This window comes from Quercus suber, unplaced genomic scaffold (genome assembly GCF_002906115.3).
Source record: "Quercus suber isolate HL8 unplaced genomic scaffold, Cork oak 2.0 scaffold_164, whole genome shotgun sequence".
NCBI lineage: Eukaryota > Viridiplantae > Streptophyta > Magnoliopsida > Fagales > Fagaceae > Quercus > Quercus suber.
Genome location: NW_027069625.1, coordinates 16,648 through 32,635, shown reverse-complemented (window position 1 = coordinate 32,635; position 15,988 = coordinate 16,648). Strand labels below are relative to the sequence as shown.

General features: G+C 38.1%; 1 protein-coding gene across 1 annotated transcript; it reads right to left on the bottom strand.

Moving 5' to 3' along the window:
- Nucleotides 1-879: 879 nt before the first annotated feature.
- On the bottom strand, nt 880-15,383 carry LOC111996265 (uncharacterized; the record flags this gene model as incomplete). The annotated part of the gene is given in 6 exon segments (XM_065777783.1): nt 880-1,230; nt 2,070-2,174; nt 3,169-3,262; nt 10,140-10,226; nt 10,321-10,381; nt 15,320-15,383. Coding segments are annotated over 5 exon segments (399 nt in total), but the record flags the coding sequence as incomplete, so codon positions are not given.
- Nucleotides 15,384-15,988: the final 605 nt, after the last annotated feature.

The window sequence follows — 15,988 nt, the reverse complement described above, 5'->3', positions numbered from 1 at the left end:
TTATATTTGGCCATGTGGTATATGAAATTTTGTTGCGCTCTATTGAGGTTATAGACTTAGAGTAAGGAGGAACTTAACAAATAACATTCTTAGCTATGTGAGGCATTTCAATAATTTTTAACAAATAACATTTGAATTAACAAATTATTAATTATTAACAAATCAATAATGTGTTAACATTCGTGCCACGACATTATCATTATTAAAAGAAATTATAGTTTACCCCTTTATGATTTTTGTCTCTATTACACTTTTTAATCATTACATTTGACCCCTCTAAATTTGAAGTAAAATGAAATTGTTCAGTTTTTTTTTTTTTTTTTTGAGGATATCTTAACGATTTTATTCTAATTCAAACTAAGGGGGTCTACATGTAGCGATTGAATTTTTTTTTTTTTTAAGGATTAAATTATGTTAGGTCCAAATCATAACAGGTTAAGTTGCAATTGAAAGTTTAAGAACGGAATTTAATAATTTCAATTTCATAAAAAAATTTAGGAGCTTAGATAAAATAATTGAAAGTTTAAGAATTATGATGGGACTAAACCACGTGAAGGTCAATGGTAGGTTTTCCTTATTATTGTTATAACTGAAAACATTTCATAAGGCCATGAGGATGCTTTACTTTTTAAGAGTTCCTTAGATCTCACTTCTTTGAAACTTATAACGAATTGTTTGTTTTTATTCTCGATATCTGTATATTTGAATAATTATTGACCTTTTAGAATATATTTGTGTCATGCATAATGGTTGCAAATATATTGTGGTCTTTCTCAAGTATATTTAATCTTGCTTACGCGATTTATAGCTCTTGAATTATAACAGTAACTCTCTCTCTCTCTCTCTCTCTCTCTCTCACACCCAAACTAGAACAAGATAGAGGAAGAAAAAAGAAAGGGAAAATTGCACCAAATAAAAAGTTCATATTGTTATTACATTCTCCTCTTTCTATTGCTAGAAACATGAGGTTATTTCCATGTTAAATTTTGATGCCAAGCAGCTAAACTAAAACGGTCTGAATATCCTTTTTTTTTTTTTGTCACAAATATTACTAGTATAATTTACAGTAATGGAACAGGAGCAGTAAATATTTTCATCTCCAATAAAAATACACTAACATACAACAGCACTCTGTAGAACTTTTCTTTTATGAAGCTTCCAACAATAAACCAATACCTAGAATACAAAACTAATTACCACGTTTCTTGCTTGATTCCTCAATGACATTATCTGCAGATAAATTAGTTGTTAGGAAAGGTACTTCCACGCTTAACTTCCAAAACGTAAAAAAAGATTCAAAACCAAGATTTTTTTAAAGCTAAGAACATTATCAATGAGCATTCATCAGTAGAATGATTATCCCAAGCCCCAACCAACCACCTCAAAAGAGGAGAAAGATTAAAAAAAAAAAAAATACTATTGTAAAGGACCCCCAAGGCATTCTAGGTAGGTTAAGGTCTTGCCCTTTGTTTTAGGCCAAATGTCTTGGCTTTAATAACAATAATTGTAACTATCACCAACATCATTATTCCTATATTTTATGTAAAGATTAGGTAGCAGAATATAGTATATCCTCCAAGATGGTTATGACTTATGATACAGTTGTTTCCTATATCCATAAAGAATTGTTGATTTCTTCAACTAGAATCGTGAGAGTAGACTAATAATCGCTAGGTGTGAACCGGAAGAAAGCAGTAGTTTCATGGTAGTAATCAAGTTTATAGTTTTGCAAGTTTGCAACACCCCATAGAATCTGTTCTGGAAACATATGCATGCATAAAGCACCAAACGAAAATCTAAGTATATTGCTTTAAATGATGTTGCTATGCACAAACGTAAAACTATTGAAGTGCTAGTTTAAATCATCATGAGTCATGTCAGAGTCCAGGACGAAATTTGTATGTTTAATACTTTAAAAAAGATCTTGAGATGCATAAATTATATAATGTCAGTAGGTTCACTGCAAATCTGCAATATTAAGCAGTATAAGAGCTGATATTAAATAAAACATTGCTGCCACATTTTCATTAAATGGTATATTAATGTATATTGAGGCAATGAAAACTTACCAAGTCTATGCACTATGCACAGGGGCAAAGTCTCCTGGTATACAGATGCGAACCTTCACAGGAAAGCATTGATTGTGTTCGAGTAAACAAGCATGCTCCAGGATTCTGAAAGAGATAAAGTGTTACGAATCTCATAATTTGTGATGATCCTGTATTATTAAAAGCAAAGCTCAAAACATTAACACTTGAAATTAATAAGTAGTTCCTTTTGTTTCCATGGAAAGCAAAATCAGGGGAAAGAGTTTGACCACACTTTTCCATTGCAATATTGATATATCATCTACAAGTCTTGCAATTATTATAGAAGAGAGCTTAGAACATCCAACAACAACAACAACAACCAAGTCTTAGTTCCAACATTTTGGAATCTGTTATGGATTTCAATAGACTAGCCAAGTTTCGCCACATGAAACTTAGAACATCCAGGCACACCAGATTACCAAATTAGCAACTTGCATCTGTTTGGAGGAGAGCAGAATCATTCTTGCAGGGTTGCAGGGGCAGTGATGGCTCCCAGGGTCTCTCCATGTGGAGGTTAGGGATTCAAGCAACCCAAAGTGGGCTGGAATTTAAAGAGAGGTATTTATGGGTATCACTCAAAAGAATCAGGGCAGCAATGGGACTAACACTATGATTGGGAATTTTGGAAAGAAACCATGCTAGGGAAAGTAGAAAAAATTATAGGGTTTTTCTGATGTTGATTGGCTGTTCATAATAGAAAAAGAGAGGAAAAAAATTATTTACCATCATACCCCGTCTCATCTTTTTTCCTCTTTGAGTTGAAGGGCAAAACTGTCTATAAAATCCATTGACTTCTCTTCTCCCTCCAAATCTGCCCACATTTGGGTGATTAATAAGAGTGGGCCTAAGAAGGAAGATTCGGGAACACTGTCCCTCTTTTTGTTGCCTTACCCACTAAACCTTCCATCTAATTAGGCCATAAGTGATGAGTCAAGTCAACTGCTTCCTTTTTCTTTTGAATTGTTTCTAATTTTTATTTATTCTTAGAATATAAGAAGCTACTTTTGTAATGTATATCTAATACTTCACAATTGTACCCTTGAGGTCATTCAGGTCCTAAAGGCCCCAATTTGCATACCAGATTTTTAGGGGCATCATCAACGACTTCAGCAGGCTGATCTGATCCCATGCTCGCCAAGCAAGCTCCTTTGCAGCTCATATATTTCTGCATACTGTTCAGAAGAAATAAAAACAAGTATAAATCTGATAGAAAGCAAGAGTAGTTAAATTTTAAAGAGAGACACATTGCATCATATTCTTTACTGCTCAACAGTAATTCTTAGACGACTAATTTTTTTTTGATAAGTAAGAATGTTATATATACGAATGTCTACTCTATGCATGAAAAACATAGAGCAAACCTAGAAATTACAAGAAGAAGAAAACTGAAAAACAAAAAAGAAAACCAAACAACAGATAAATTACAAAAGAGAAAAAGAGCTAAGAAAAGAGGGGAGAGAATCACTAGTCGTGAGTCCCCAAGCCCGAGACCAATCAAAAAGAGTCCCACTAAAAGAGGCAATCATCTGAACACCGGAACTATCCAAATTTTCAAAAGTCCTCCAATTCCGTTCCTTCCAAATACACCATAGGATACATAGCGGAACTAAGTTCCAAATCTGAGACGAATGCTTACTCAACCAATTCCACCAGCCAAAAAGCAAATCTAAGATCGATCTAGGCATAACCCAAGACAAACCAAAAGTTATTAAGACAAAACTCCACAACCGATAAGCCATCTCACAATGAAGAAGTAAGTGGTCTACCGTCTCTCCACAATGCCGGCACATAATGCACCAGTCTACAAAATCCAATCCCCTCAATCTTCTCAACTTATCACCCGTTAGGATCTTATTCCAAGCTACACACCAAACAAAAAAAGAAACTCGCCTAGGGGCCTTTACTTTCCATATTCCTTTCCAAGGAAAGACAATTGAGGGAGAATCTCGCAATTTGTTATAATACGACCGAATGTCAAACTCCCCATTAGGCTTCAACTTCCATCTCATCCGGTCCCTAACATCCATTGGAGGAATATTAGCTCCCAATATACGAAGAAAATGCAGCCCTTCATCCATCTCCCAATCATTAAATTCTCGAATAAAACGAACATCCCAAAATCTTCTATCCTTTGCCCCCTGCCTTGACAAAGAAGCTTCTACAGATGCCTCCTTATCAATAACAATACCATACATCCTTAGGAAAGCCACTTGGAAAGGTTGATCCCCATACCACCCATCCTGCCAAAATCTCACTCTATTCCCCGACCCAACAACAAATTGACAATTCTTGCTAAAATCCTCCCATCCCATGCGAATACCTCTCCACAAACCACACCCATGAACTCCCCTACCTAGCTTTGAGGTCCATCCCCCCCATTCTTCCCCATATTTTGACACTACCACCCTTCTCCATAACCGACCCTCTTCCTTCCCAAACCGCCACAGCCATTTCCCCAATAAGGCCCTATTGAAAGTAGTAATTTTCCTTATCCCTAAACCACCATTAGTTATAGGCACACAAACTTTATCCCAACCTACCAGATGAATCTTGCTATCACCTTATAAAAAGTCCCTTTGCAACTTTTCAATCTTATTAGCCACATAAGTAGGAATGGTGAATAGAGATAGAAAATAGGTAGGAAGACTAGATAACGTACTCTTGAGTAACATCAATCGACCCCCCTTAAACAAATACAATCTCTTCCACCCGGCTAATTTTCGCTCAATTTTTTCTAAAATAGGATTCCAAATTAAAGGGAAATTATGCGAAGCCCCCAATAAGACATAGGCAAAGTTCCAACTCTACAGCCCAAAATTTCCGCTAGGGCATGCACATCACCAACCTCCCCAATTGGAACCATTTCACTCTTGTGCACATTTACTTTCAAACCTGTTACCGCCTGAAAACTGAGTAACAACAACTGAATATGAAGAATTTGCTCCATATCTGCATCACAAAATAGGATAGTATCGTCTGCAAACAAAAGATATGAAACACATTTCACACCACCCCTCCTACCCTCAAACTTTAAAACCGTGGATTAAGCCAGCTCTCTCCACTCTTTTCAACATCCTACTAAACACCTCCATCAAAATCAAAAACAGCATAGGAGATAGCGGATCCCCTTATCTTAAACCCCTTGAACTACCAAAAAAATCAGCTGGAGACCCATTAATCAAAATAGAGAACTGAACTGTGGAAATATAAGTGCGGATCCGCTTACACCACTTCACTCCAAAGCCCATTCTATTCAGCAAATACAGCAAAGCCTCCCAATTCACATGATCGTAAGCTTTCTCAATATCAAGTTTACAAATGACTCCAGGAACCCTACTCTTCCTTCGGTTATCCACACACTTATTTGCAATAAGAACCGAGTCAAGGATTTGTCTCCCACCCACAAAGCTATTCTGAGTCTCATAGATCAACTGATCTAAAACTACTCTCAAACGATTTGCCAAAACCTTTGCCAAGATTTTATACACACTCCCTACCAAGCTAATAGGCCGGAAATCTCTAATATTAGAGGCGTCATTCTTTTTAAGAATCAAAGCAATGAAGGTAGCATTGAGAGACTTTTCAAACTTACTATGTTGAAAAAACTCTTGAAAGACCGCTAACACGTCTTTTTCCACTACTCTCCAACAATGATGATAAAATGCCATAGTAAACCCATCCGGACCTAGAGCTTTGTCTCCCTCCAAATCACTTACAACTTGAAGTATCTCCTCTCTCTCAAACTTCCTTTCAAGCCAAACCCTCTCCATATCTCCAATACGATCAAATTCCAAACCCTCCACAAAAGGCCTCCACTCCTCAGACTCTTTGAACAAATTTTTATAAAACTGGACTACCTGATTAGTTACCTCAAATTCCTCCTCAAAAACCACCCTATCCATCTCCAAGGTTCTCATATAATTATACCATCTATGGAAGTTAGCCATTCTGTGGAAGAACTTGGTGTTATTATCCCCTTCCTTGATATATAACATCCTGGATTTTTGTCTCCAGGAAATTTCCTCCAAGAAAAGAAGATGCTCCACCTGGGACCTCAAATCTGCCCTATGACATATCTCCCCATCAGCGAGACCAAACCCTCGACGATTCCATTGTACAATGTCCTCTTTCAGAGCCTTTAATTTTTTCGCAAACACAAAACTAGGTGTACCTACAAAAGAATGTCGATTCCACCAAGATTGAACCCTATCCACAAACCCCTCCGTCTTCAACCACATATTTTCAACTCTGAACGGACTTTTCCCTCTTGCCATTCCCCCTGCCTCCAAGAGAATTGGACTGTGATCTAAGATAGGACGGGGTAAAATCCTTTGAATAACATCTGGGAAATGTTCCTCCCAGTCTGGAGTGACCAAAGCTCTATCAATCCTAGACATTGCTGGTTGATCAGTACCACTTGACCATGTATAGCTACCTCCTTCCAAAGGCAAATCAATCAAATTAAGATCCTCAATAAATTCAGAGAATTTTTCCATAGCCAGGGTCAAACTTGTCTCACCCCTACGCTTATTGGGAAAGCGAGCAATATTAAAATCCCCCAAGCAGCACCACGGTATCCTCCAATACTGTTGAATACCCACCAACTCATCCCACATGTGACCCCTCTCATTATTCTCATTTGGGCCATAAACCCTTGAACATGCCCATATAAAACCGTCCCCCACCTCTTGCCACTTTACCGAAACTGAGAATGTACCAACCATAACTTCCATCTTATCCAAGACCCTTTTATCCCACATAATCAAAATACCACCAGCATTCCAATCAGCCTCCAACACAGCCCAATCCACATATGGACAGTCCCACAAACTACAAACCAGCTATCTATTCATGCTAGCAATTTTCGTCTCTTGTAAACAAACCACATCACAATTCCATTCCCTTAACAAATTCTTCACCACAAGTCGTTTTCGAGGATCATTTAAACCTCTTAACATTCCACAAAATCATTTTTATCTTCATTACCACAAAACTATCCCCACCTACTGACACCAGCACAAAACCAACCTCTATCTCCCATCATAATTCACCAAAGAGATCAAGTTTCGCAACTCTCTACATCCCTTGTGTTTGGACTTAGCCACTTCTTGGCTACCTGTTACTTTCCGGTGTAACACATTTGCTGCCTCCATGTCAGTTTCTAACCTTTGTAAGAGATTAATGCACAACTTCTAATGTCGGGTCGTTGACAACCCAACCAATTTACTGAAACTAGGAGTTCTTCGTTTCACCCACCCAGAAACATCTATTTTGGCCTCAATACTCAAGACCTCAGTACCCTCCTCCAACTCCGCCGAAGTTGTCGACACACTCGGAGTAATAATCTGTAAAGGTAAACAATCTGACAATTATGCTTCACCAGAGCCCACAAAAAAATCAGCTGCATCCTCCACAAGCGTGACCTCCCTAGGAAGGCTTAAGAGTTCCTTACTAGAGGAGGAATTTGCCTCCTTACCTGATACTCCAAAACCCATTGACCCAACTCGCCAAAACTCTAGAAAAAGATTAGGGAAAGAAGGTCCAACCAGTCGCGGCACAAATTCAAGAGTCACTGACCTCATATCTTCAGAAACCAACCCACCCGACAACCTATTTGAGCCCAAAAAACTATTTCGGTCAGAGCTATACCTGAAAACCATATGCTAAAGATTCTCGATGCAACCCAACACTCCTACCGGCAAAGCACACCACGATTGAGCAAGCAAACCTCCATCTGCATTACCGTCGCTGGGGAAACCACATGCTTCTTGCTCCTCGACATCTCTACCAGCACTAGTGAGAACAGAGGCTCACCAAGGCGAAACCCTTCAGAAAAAGGACACCCAGCCTCCGACAAGTCCACTGGAGAGCAACCCACCTTGTCCAAGATCGCAGGTGAGCCCTCGGCGCGAGGCCCATCAAAGGAGGACTCGACGAGATGCTCTGTCACCCTCCCAGCCCCCGACGAGTCCATCGGAGAGCAACCCACCTTGTCCAAGGACGCCAGTGACCCCACGGCAAGAGATCTAGCAGCAACGGTGAGACCCGCTATCCCATTCTGAGCAACCAAAAGGTCGTGGGGTGTGTTGGGCATCGCTAGAGCATTGGGATTGTGATTTTGAGCACTCGAGAAAGAGCTCTCACCCTTTGCCATCCTAGTTGGGCCAATGGGCTTTGGAGAATAGACAACTAGAAGGCCCACTTGAGTGTTACACTCAGGGTCTGAGCCCACCATAGAAATCTTTTGAACCCGTGAGTGATCCTGACTTCTAATGACCCATTTAAACCTCCTCAAAACACCTTTATTCACCACAGAATTTTGATAAGCCCACCCACTTGACTAACCCACCATATGCTCCCTCTGATTACTATTGCCCCAAAAAGAATTCCTCAGTCCACCTTTATTAGAGTTCCAAGCTACGCGCTTATTTCCTTCCCCATCCACCTCTACAGTCAAGCCTACTCCTGTCCAGACCTGATGCCTCAGTACACGCTCTTTACCATTAGCATGTTTATTCCAGTTTGAATGGATTTTCAACGGAGAACTCTTTTTTTTTTTTTTTTTTTTTACCGTATTAGTCACACCAAATTCAAACTCCTCATTAATGCACTGGGAACCCAATTCTCTTCCTCCAAGAGTCACCGGACCTGATATGCTCACCGGCCTCTATTCAAAAACTGGGTTCTGCTTCTCCCTTGCATTATCTTCTAATAGCAATTTCCTTTATCAAGGGCGCTGACCAAGTTTGGCAGAATCCTGCCCCTAACCTACCCTTGAGGCCCACGCACTGTATCGACAAAGGTTTTAAATGGTTGAACCCCTGAGATATCCTTGTGATGCTGAGCTACGAATTTCGAAAGACCAGAGCCACCATTCACATAGTTTTCAGGTTCTAACAGCTTCCTTAATTCTAACCCAAAAACCCTCCATCCATTCTTAGCTCTACCTTCTGGAATAAAAATGGACCTCCTAGACTCGCCAACTTTAAACTCAGTCAAGAGTAGGAACATACCAAAAGAGTTGGAGCTCTGTTGGAGGGTGTAAGCTAAATCACCTTCCCTGAACGAATAAAAATTCTTCAGACTGATCCCAACGACAACCTATTCTATACTGTTCATTAGCCATTGTGCCACATTCTTACCCATGAAGACTGACTTCATGAAGTACCTACTCCGCTCAAAAATCCTTAACGAAAAAAACCGTCCCCCTTCCTCTACCACCAGTTGAAAAAATTTGGATTCAAGAAAAAAACTGAGAAAACCACCCATCTCACCAGTTACCAAAAATCTGAGTCAAGCATTAGATACAAAAAAGAAATGCAACCTTAACACAATCCTACTATCCAGTGGAAGAAATGGTAATCATGATAGCTCTGGTCCAAAAAGAAAAGGTAAGAAAAGAGATATCCACATAGATACTATTAAAAAGTTGAAATATGTGATCCTTAATAATCATTTGTTATCAAACACATGCAATGAATGTAATTATTTTAGATGCAACTGCACGACAATGAATATTTAATGCATTCTGCAGAATTAACAAGACTGATTGAAAGCATTGGAGTGTAAAAAATGTCACATAATATCATCTTACTTGGTCCAAGAGAAATGACAAAGAGCAAAAAGAAAAGCACTGTCAAATAACAAATAATGATCCGTTTGGATTGAACTTATTGTTGCTGAAACTGAAAACTAAAAACTGAAAACATTGTAGCAAAATAATTTTTAAATGTGTGAATAGTACCGTGGGACCCATTTTTAATATTTTTTATGGCATGAACAGTGCGTAAACAGTGCACGCACTGTTCATGCTCAGATTTTTTGTCTTTTAAAGTCAAATAATGCGGCCAAAAAAAAAAAAAAAAAGAGAGAGGAGGAAAACGCAGACTCTAGACGCAGACGTTGAGGCCAAACCCTACCAATGTCATCCCAGACATTGCACAAAGATCAACAACAAAAAAGTATACCGTACTTAGGAGATTTTTCAGAAACAATATCTAAGAAAAAAAATTATATTTAAATAGAAAAAGTAAATAACAGGTAACTTACATGTCACATTGATTAAGCACCAACAGCTTGTTGGGGACGCATGATTGTCCATTTGATTTGCAAACAGAGTCACATGATTCACCTTGTCTATCACCCAAGTAAGGAGTTCAAAGAATAAGATACACTTCGAAATTAAATAGATTAAACTCAAGAAACAGACAAAATCACCATGATAATTCACCTTCCAACAATAACATTAATTCCATTTAGTCTTCCTTCAAGGTTTGCATTAGTGGCCCCTGCTGCAACAAAAGTTCAAAACATGCAAAATTTTCAAATCATAGATAACAGTAAACTGTATAACTTTAAAAAGAACAACCCAGAAGCACCATATACAAAATAAGGATGTTTCAACTCCAAAATAATAAATAAAATAATTTTAATTTTAAGGACCTTGCTGCTGCAACCTTTGATATGTGGGGCACCTGGTGCTAAAGTGCTTAATGACATAATAAGCCATTAACATCACTCATTATCTTTATTCTTATTTTTCTTTCAAACTCACGTATGAAGGATGATGCCCAAATAATTAATGAGGCATCAGAATAGAGAATCAGTTTATCAATGACATTACATTTTCCACTTTTAACAAAAAGTATTTGGAGTCTTAATTCATGGTCTATACCATTCTATAGCAGCATTTGGTATTTAAGGCAAACAGGAGTGATGCAGGAGACGCAAGAAGATTTTTATTTAATATTATTTATGTTTGCAAGTCAATTGTATTTTTATGATTTAGGTCCTAGTAGTTTATTCGGCTATTAATATTTTAATTTGGAAACAATGTTATTTTCGTAATAAGGCAATTAGGGTTTCCTAACCAATTAGAAGTAGAGTTTAGTAATTCTTTATAAGCAACCAATTGTACTCCTTGAGAGGATAGTTGATAGTTGATAGTTTGATGGATGAAAACAATGGCCGTTTGGTTTTTCTTTGGTCTAATGCTGACTTCAGGCCTACCCTAGGTGCTGACTCTTAGTGGTTTCTCCGCTTGGTGCTGACACCAAACAATGCCTAGATGCTGACTCCTAGGTCATATCTTTTATTTTTCCATTATTTCAGTTTCGTTCTAGTTGTCTTGCATCATATTTGGTATCAGATCAAGCATCGATTTGTCTAAAGCATCTTGCAGTCAATCCAGAACTGGAAAAAAAAAAAAAAAAAAAAAAAAAAAAAAAAAAAAAAAAAAAAAAAAAAAAAAGAAAAAAAAAAGGGAGACCCACGCAAGACCCATCACTCACGAGCCACCAAAATCCATAAAATCAACACCCACCGCCGCGGAACCCAACAACCACCAGCCACCAGCCGCCACAAAGCCCAACACCTCACCTCACTCACCAGTCGCCAAAACCCAACACCTCACCCTCGACCACCACCGCTGAGGACGTCGACCACCGCCGATGCCAAAGCCCGAGACAAGCAACCGCCACTCCTCCATGCCTCGTGCCGCCGTTGTTGCCCTGTCTTCGTGCCACCACCAGGCGTCAGTCTCCAACGCCGGCCGAGGACCCTCATTGCAGAGACAGCCTCTGCTTCTAGTTTAATTTCTTTTGAGTTTTGTTAGTCAGTTTTGAGTTTTCGTTCTCTAAGTTTATCGTGTTGACTTCGTACTTTGTTATTTTCATTAAAAAAAAAATCAAAAGGAAAATAAATAAAGCGTTGTTACTGTAACAGCCCAGTGCACGTGTTGGGCCCTTAAGTTGCTTATCCACAGATCCATTTTGTGCAAACAGTCCCACTCACTTGAGGAGCCAAACATGTGACTGTAGTGCAGCAAGTTGGCCACTGACAAGGAGAAAATCACAACAGCTATTTGTTGAAGCACTATTTTAGAGAATCATGGTAATATTAGAAGCACGTTATTTTGATGGTAATAATACTTATCCACAAGATTTTGTCAACTGGATGAATGGGATGGAGCAATTCTTTGAGCAAACAAATTTTGCAGATAACAAAAAGGTTAGATATGCCAAGTTGAAGTTAAGAGGTAACGCACAAAGGTTTTGGGAGAAGCTTGAATATTTCCGCTATATGGATTATGAACCTGCCATCAATGTGTGAGAAGATATAAGAAAAGTTTTGTGATGAGTATTTGTCACCATACTATCGAGCTAAGTATCTACCCCAATCTCAGTGTGGTACTTTTTAAGTTGAAGCAAATACGATGAATCCTCATCCTCATCCCATTTCATGTCCTCAGTGCACTTTTGAATAATCTATCAAGGAATTAAAGGAATTATCTGTAAAATTCATGAAAGATGTTCAAGACATGATTGCTCAGATGAAGCAAAAGAAGACTCAATCCGATTCAATTGGGAAACCAAGGATACTTGATCACAATAAACTTATTGCTGCTCCAATAGAAGACAACATTGATGATGATATCTTGGTCGTGGAGAATCCTCCAACAACACCAAAGCCTAATGTTGACACAAACGTACATGCCTCGACAAGTGTTGCTTTAACATGTGTGCAAGGAAATGAATCTATTGAAGAGTAGTAAGGTAAAGAGATGGTGTCTAAAGAGAGTATTATGTTAGAGGGTGCACATGATGTGATATTGAAAGCTAATGAATCTGCTTTTGATTAGCCTTCTGTGGTGCATGAAGACAAATAGTTTGCTAAAGTAGAGAAAGTGAATAACATAGTGCTTCAAATGATGCAAGATAAGATTATGTTGATTCCACACATTGATTTTGTTATTCCAGAAGAGTTTGACATGGTGGAATTCAAAGTTTTTCTTTTCCCTGTGCTCCCTAAGGTGATTCTAGACTTGAAGCAAGTGTTACTTGTCAGCATCCTAATCCTTCAATGCTTTAAAACTTAAGGTCGAGTTTTCTCCAACCAGAGGAGAATGATGCAAGAGACGCAAGAAGATTTTTATTTAGTATTATTTATGTTTGCAAGTCAATTGTATTTTTATGTTTTAGGTTCTAGTAGTTTATTACGCTATTAATATTTTAATTTGGAAGCAAGGTTATTTTCGTAATAAGGCAATTAAGGTTTCCTAGCCAATTAGAACTAGGGTTTAGTAATTCTTTATAAGCAATCTATTGTACTCCTTGAGAAGATAGTTGATAGTTTGATGAATGAAAATAATAGTCGTTTGGTCTTTCTTTGGTCTGATGCTGACTCCAGGTCTACCCTAAGTGCTGACTCTTAGTGGTTTTCCCGCTTGGTGCTGACTCCTAGGTCATATATTTTATTTTTCCATTATTTCAATTTCGTTCTGGTTGTCCTGCGTCAAGGAGTTACCATGGCACTGACACTATCAACAAGACTGACTACATACGTCAATAACGACCAATCTCAGCCAGTCCAATGAACTCATTGTGCACTATGGGTTCAGACATTAGAAAAATGAAGGCATCAATTTGGATGCACTGACAAAAACCAAAGTGACTGCACTATATTTATTGTCTTTAAATATTTAATGTATATGTGACAAAATACCATTGGAGTTGCACTCAAATTTGATAGACTTGCACACACCAAATCAGGAGTCCCTTTCTAACCCTATTCTCACTTTTCTCATCCATTGCACTATCTCTCTCTGACCTTAGTTTCTCTACAAGCTTTCATGGCACTCACCTCTATCATTCCATTCAAATTCATTGATCTGAAGCTTTGAAAATGGCACATACCTCTCTCCCCTCCACTGCCACGTGCCTTTCCTCCCTGCAAACCTCTCCTCTCCAAGTTACAGAACCTGATCTTCACCAATTTTGATATTAGCCAATCTGCTGTAATTTCTTTTAGATTCTCCTTCACGTCAACGAACACAGCTCAGATCTAAGCCAAAACTGAGAAAATTGACCAACCACACCAGCAAGATTGACCACAGCAGGTACTAAGCATCTGGCAATGCGGTTCAGTTTGTCATTTTCCTAAACAGAGAGGACTGGCTAGATGGTCTGAACTGAACTCCCTCAAAACTGTCCAAACCAACTGACAATCACCCACGGGGCATATTTACCATCTTAGCATTAAATTTCCAAGACCTGAACCTTGAAAACTGTGTTTAATAAAGATTTTTTCTTTTTCATAGGTTGGGAGACCCAAACCATGATTCATTTCCTCGTCATTAGATATTAGTTTTAATAAAGTATATTTTCTCGGTAGGAGATATTTGGTGAAGTCATGTAAGATAGTGGTTTTGCAAAATGTCATTAATTGCAATCAATTCTGGTTGCAAGAGGCCTATAATTTTGGCAATGATCAATAGGAAATTAACCACCCCATTCCATCTCACCCAATTAGATTCTGGGTTGTTCTTGTCAAGTCCACCTCTTTCTCAATCCAACCAAAAATAGAAAGGCCAATCAAGCATTAGCATCTCTTTGTTAAACTAAGATCTGCTCATTGTGTATCAAATTCTAGTCTTTTGATAAATTGATATCCTCTTATAATGATAAATCCAGAAAGGAACATCAGAATTATCCAGTAGCAATATCTTCCATTCCAATAGACACAGTAATCTAGGCCGCTAGACCTGAAATATGACTTTGGTCCCACTGCTTACAAAAAATAAAGCAAAACTGACGCTTTTAAAATCAAGATTCAGTCAAACTTTAGCTCTTAATTTCATGGGAGGTGCAAGAACATTGCTTGGTCCACTTTAACTATCTGACAACCTGTAGTCGGTCATTTTTTATAAATAATTCATTTTTAAAAATTATTTGCTAATTAAACATTGTTTTCAAATTAATCGGTATAATAGCCTTATCATAAACTCATCTCTTGGAGAGACGAGTTCAAGCACAAAAATCGTCTCTCCAAGAGACAAGTTTATCATGCATGCTGCTGAACTAGCAATGCTAACTAGATAGTGAGTCCAAGTGGAACTCGTCTTTAGGAAAGGCAAGTTCCTGTATCATTTTTCAAATGGAACTCGTATTTAGGAAAGAAGCTTACGTGTTTCCTTTAAAACATTTAAAAAATGATTCCTTTGAAGATGAGTTCCAATTGAATCATTTTTTAAATGGAACTTCTCTCTCTCTCTCATTAAGGGATTTTTTTTTTAAGGAAAAGTAAAGGAACTTGTCTTTTGGAACGATGAGTTCAAAGGAAAACATGTACTTGTCTTTAGGAAAGACGAGTTCAATTTAAGGGGTAAACCAATGTAGTTCAAGAAGTGAACTCCATATAATTAATAATTACCAAATTATATCTAGACTCACCTGAAGAATTTGACGGCAAGGAAAAGCAGTGATGGAAATCACTAATATAAGCATTTTCATGAACCTGAAATGTTCAAACATGTTTCAAAAAAGAATCAGAGTTCCATAAACATTGTAGTGTAGAGTTTCAAAATCATATCAAGAAGGCTACAAATTCTTAAGTTTACATTGGCATTTCAAGAGTTAAATTAAAATAGTAAGATGGGGAAGGAAAGTTGCCAATAAGTGCTAGCTCAAATGACACTTCCTCCTCTCATAATAATAGGATGGAGGGTGAGGTCTTGGGTTTAAAATTCACTAGGTGCATGTGTAACTTAGCAATAAAAATTAAAAGGTGGGGGGGGGGTATTTGCTGAAATAAAGGAGAAAGTCGCAAAGAAATTGTCCGAATGGAAAGAAAAAATGTTATCTATTGGGGTAAAAGATTCTCATAAAGGCGGTAGCCCAAGCCATTCCAACATATGCTATGGGCTGTTTTCTCCTCCCCAAAGGGCTTTGTGATGAAATTGAAGGCATGATGAGAAGGTTTTGGTAGGGGCAAAGAGATTAAGAATCAAAGATAGCATGGGTCATCTAGAAGAATCTTTGCAAATCCAAGCTAAAAGGTGGCATGGGGTTTAGGAACCTCCAAGCGTTCAACCTTACCATGCTTGCAAAGCAAGAGTGGTG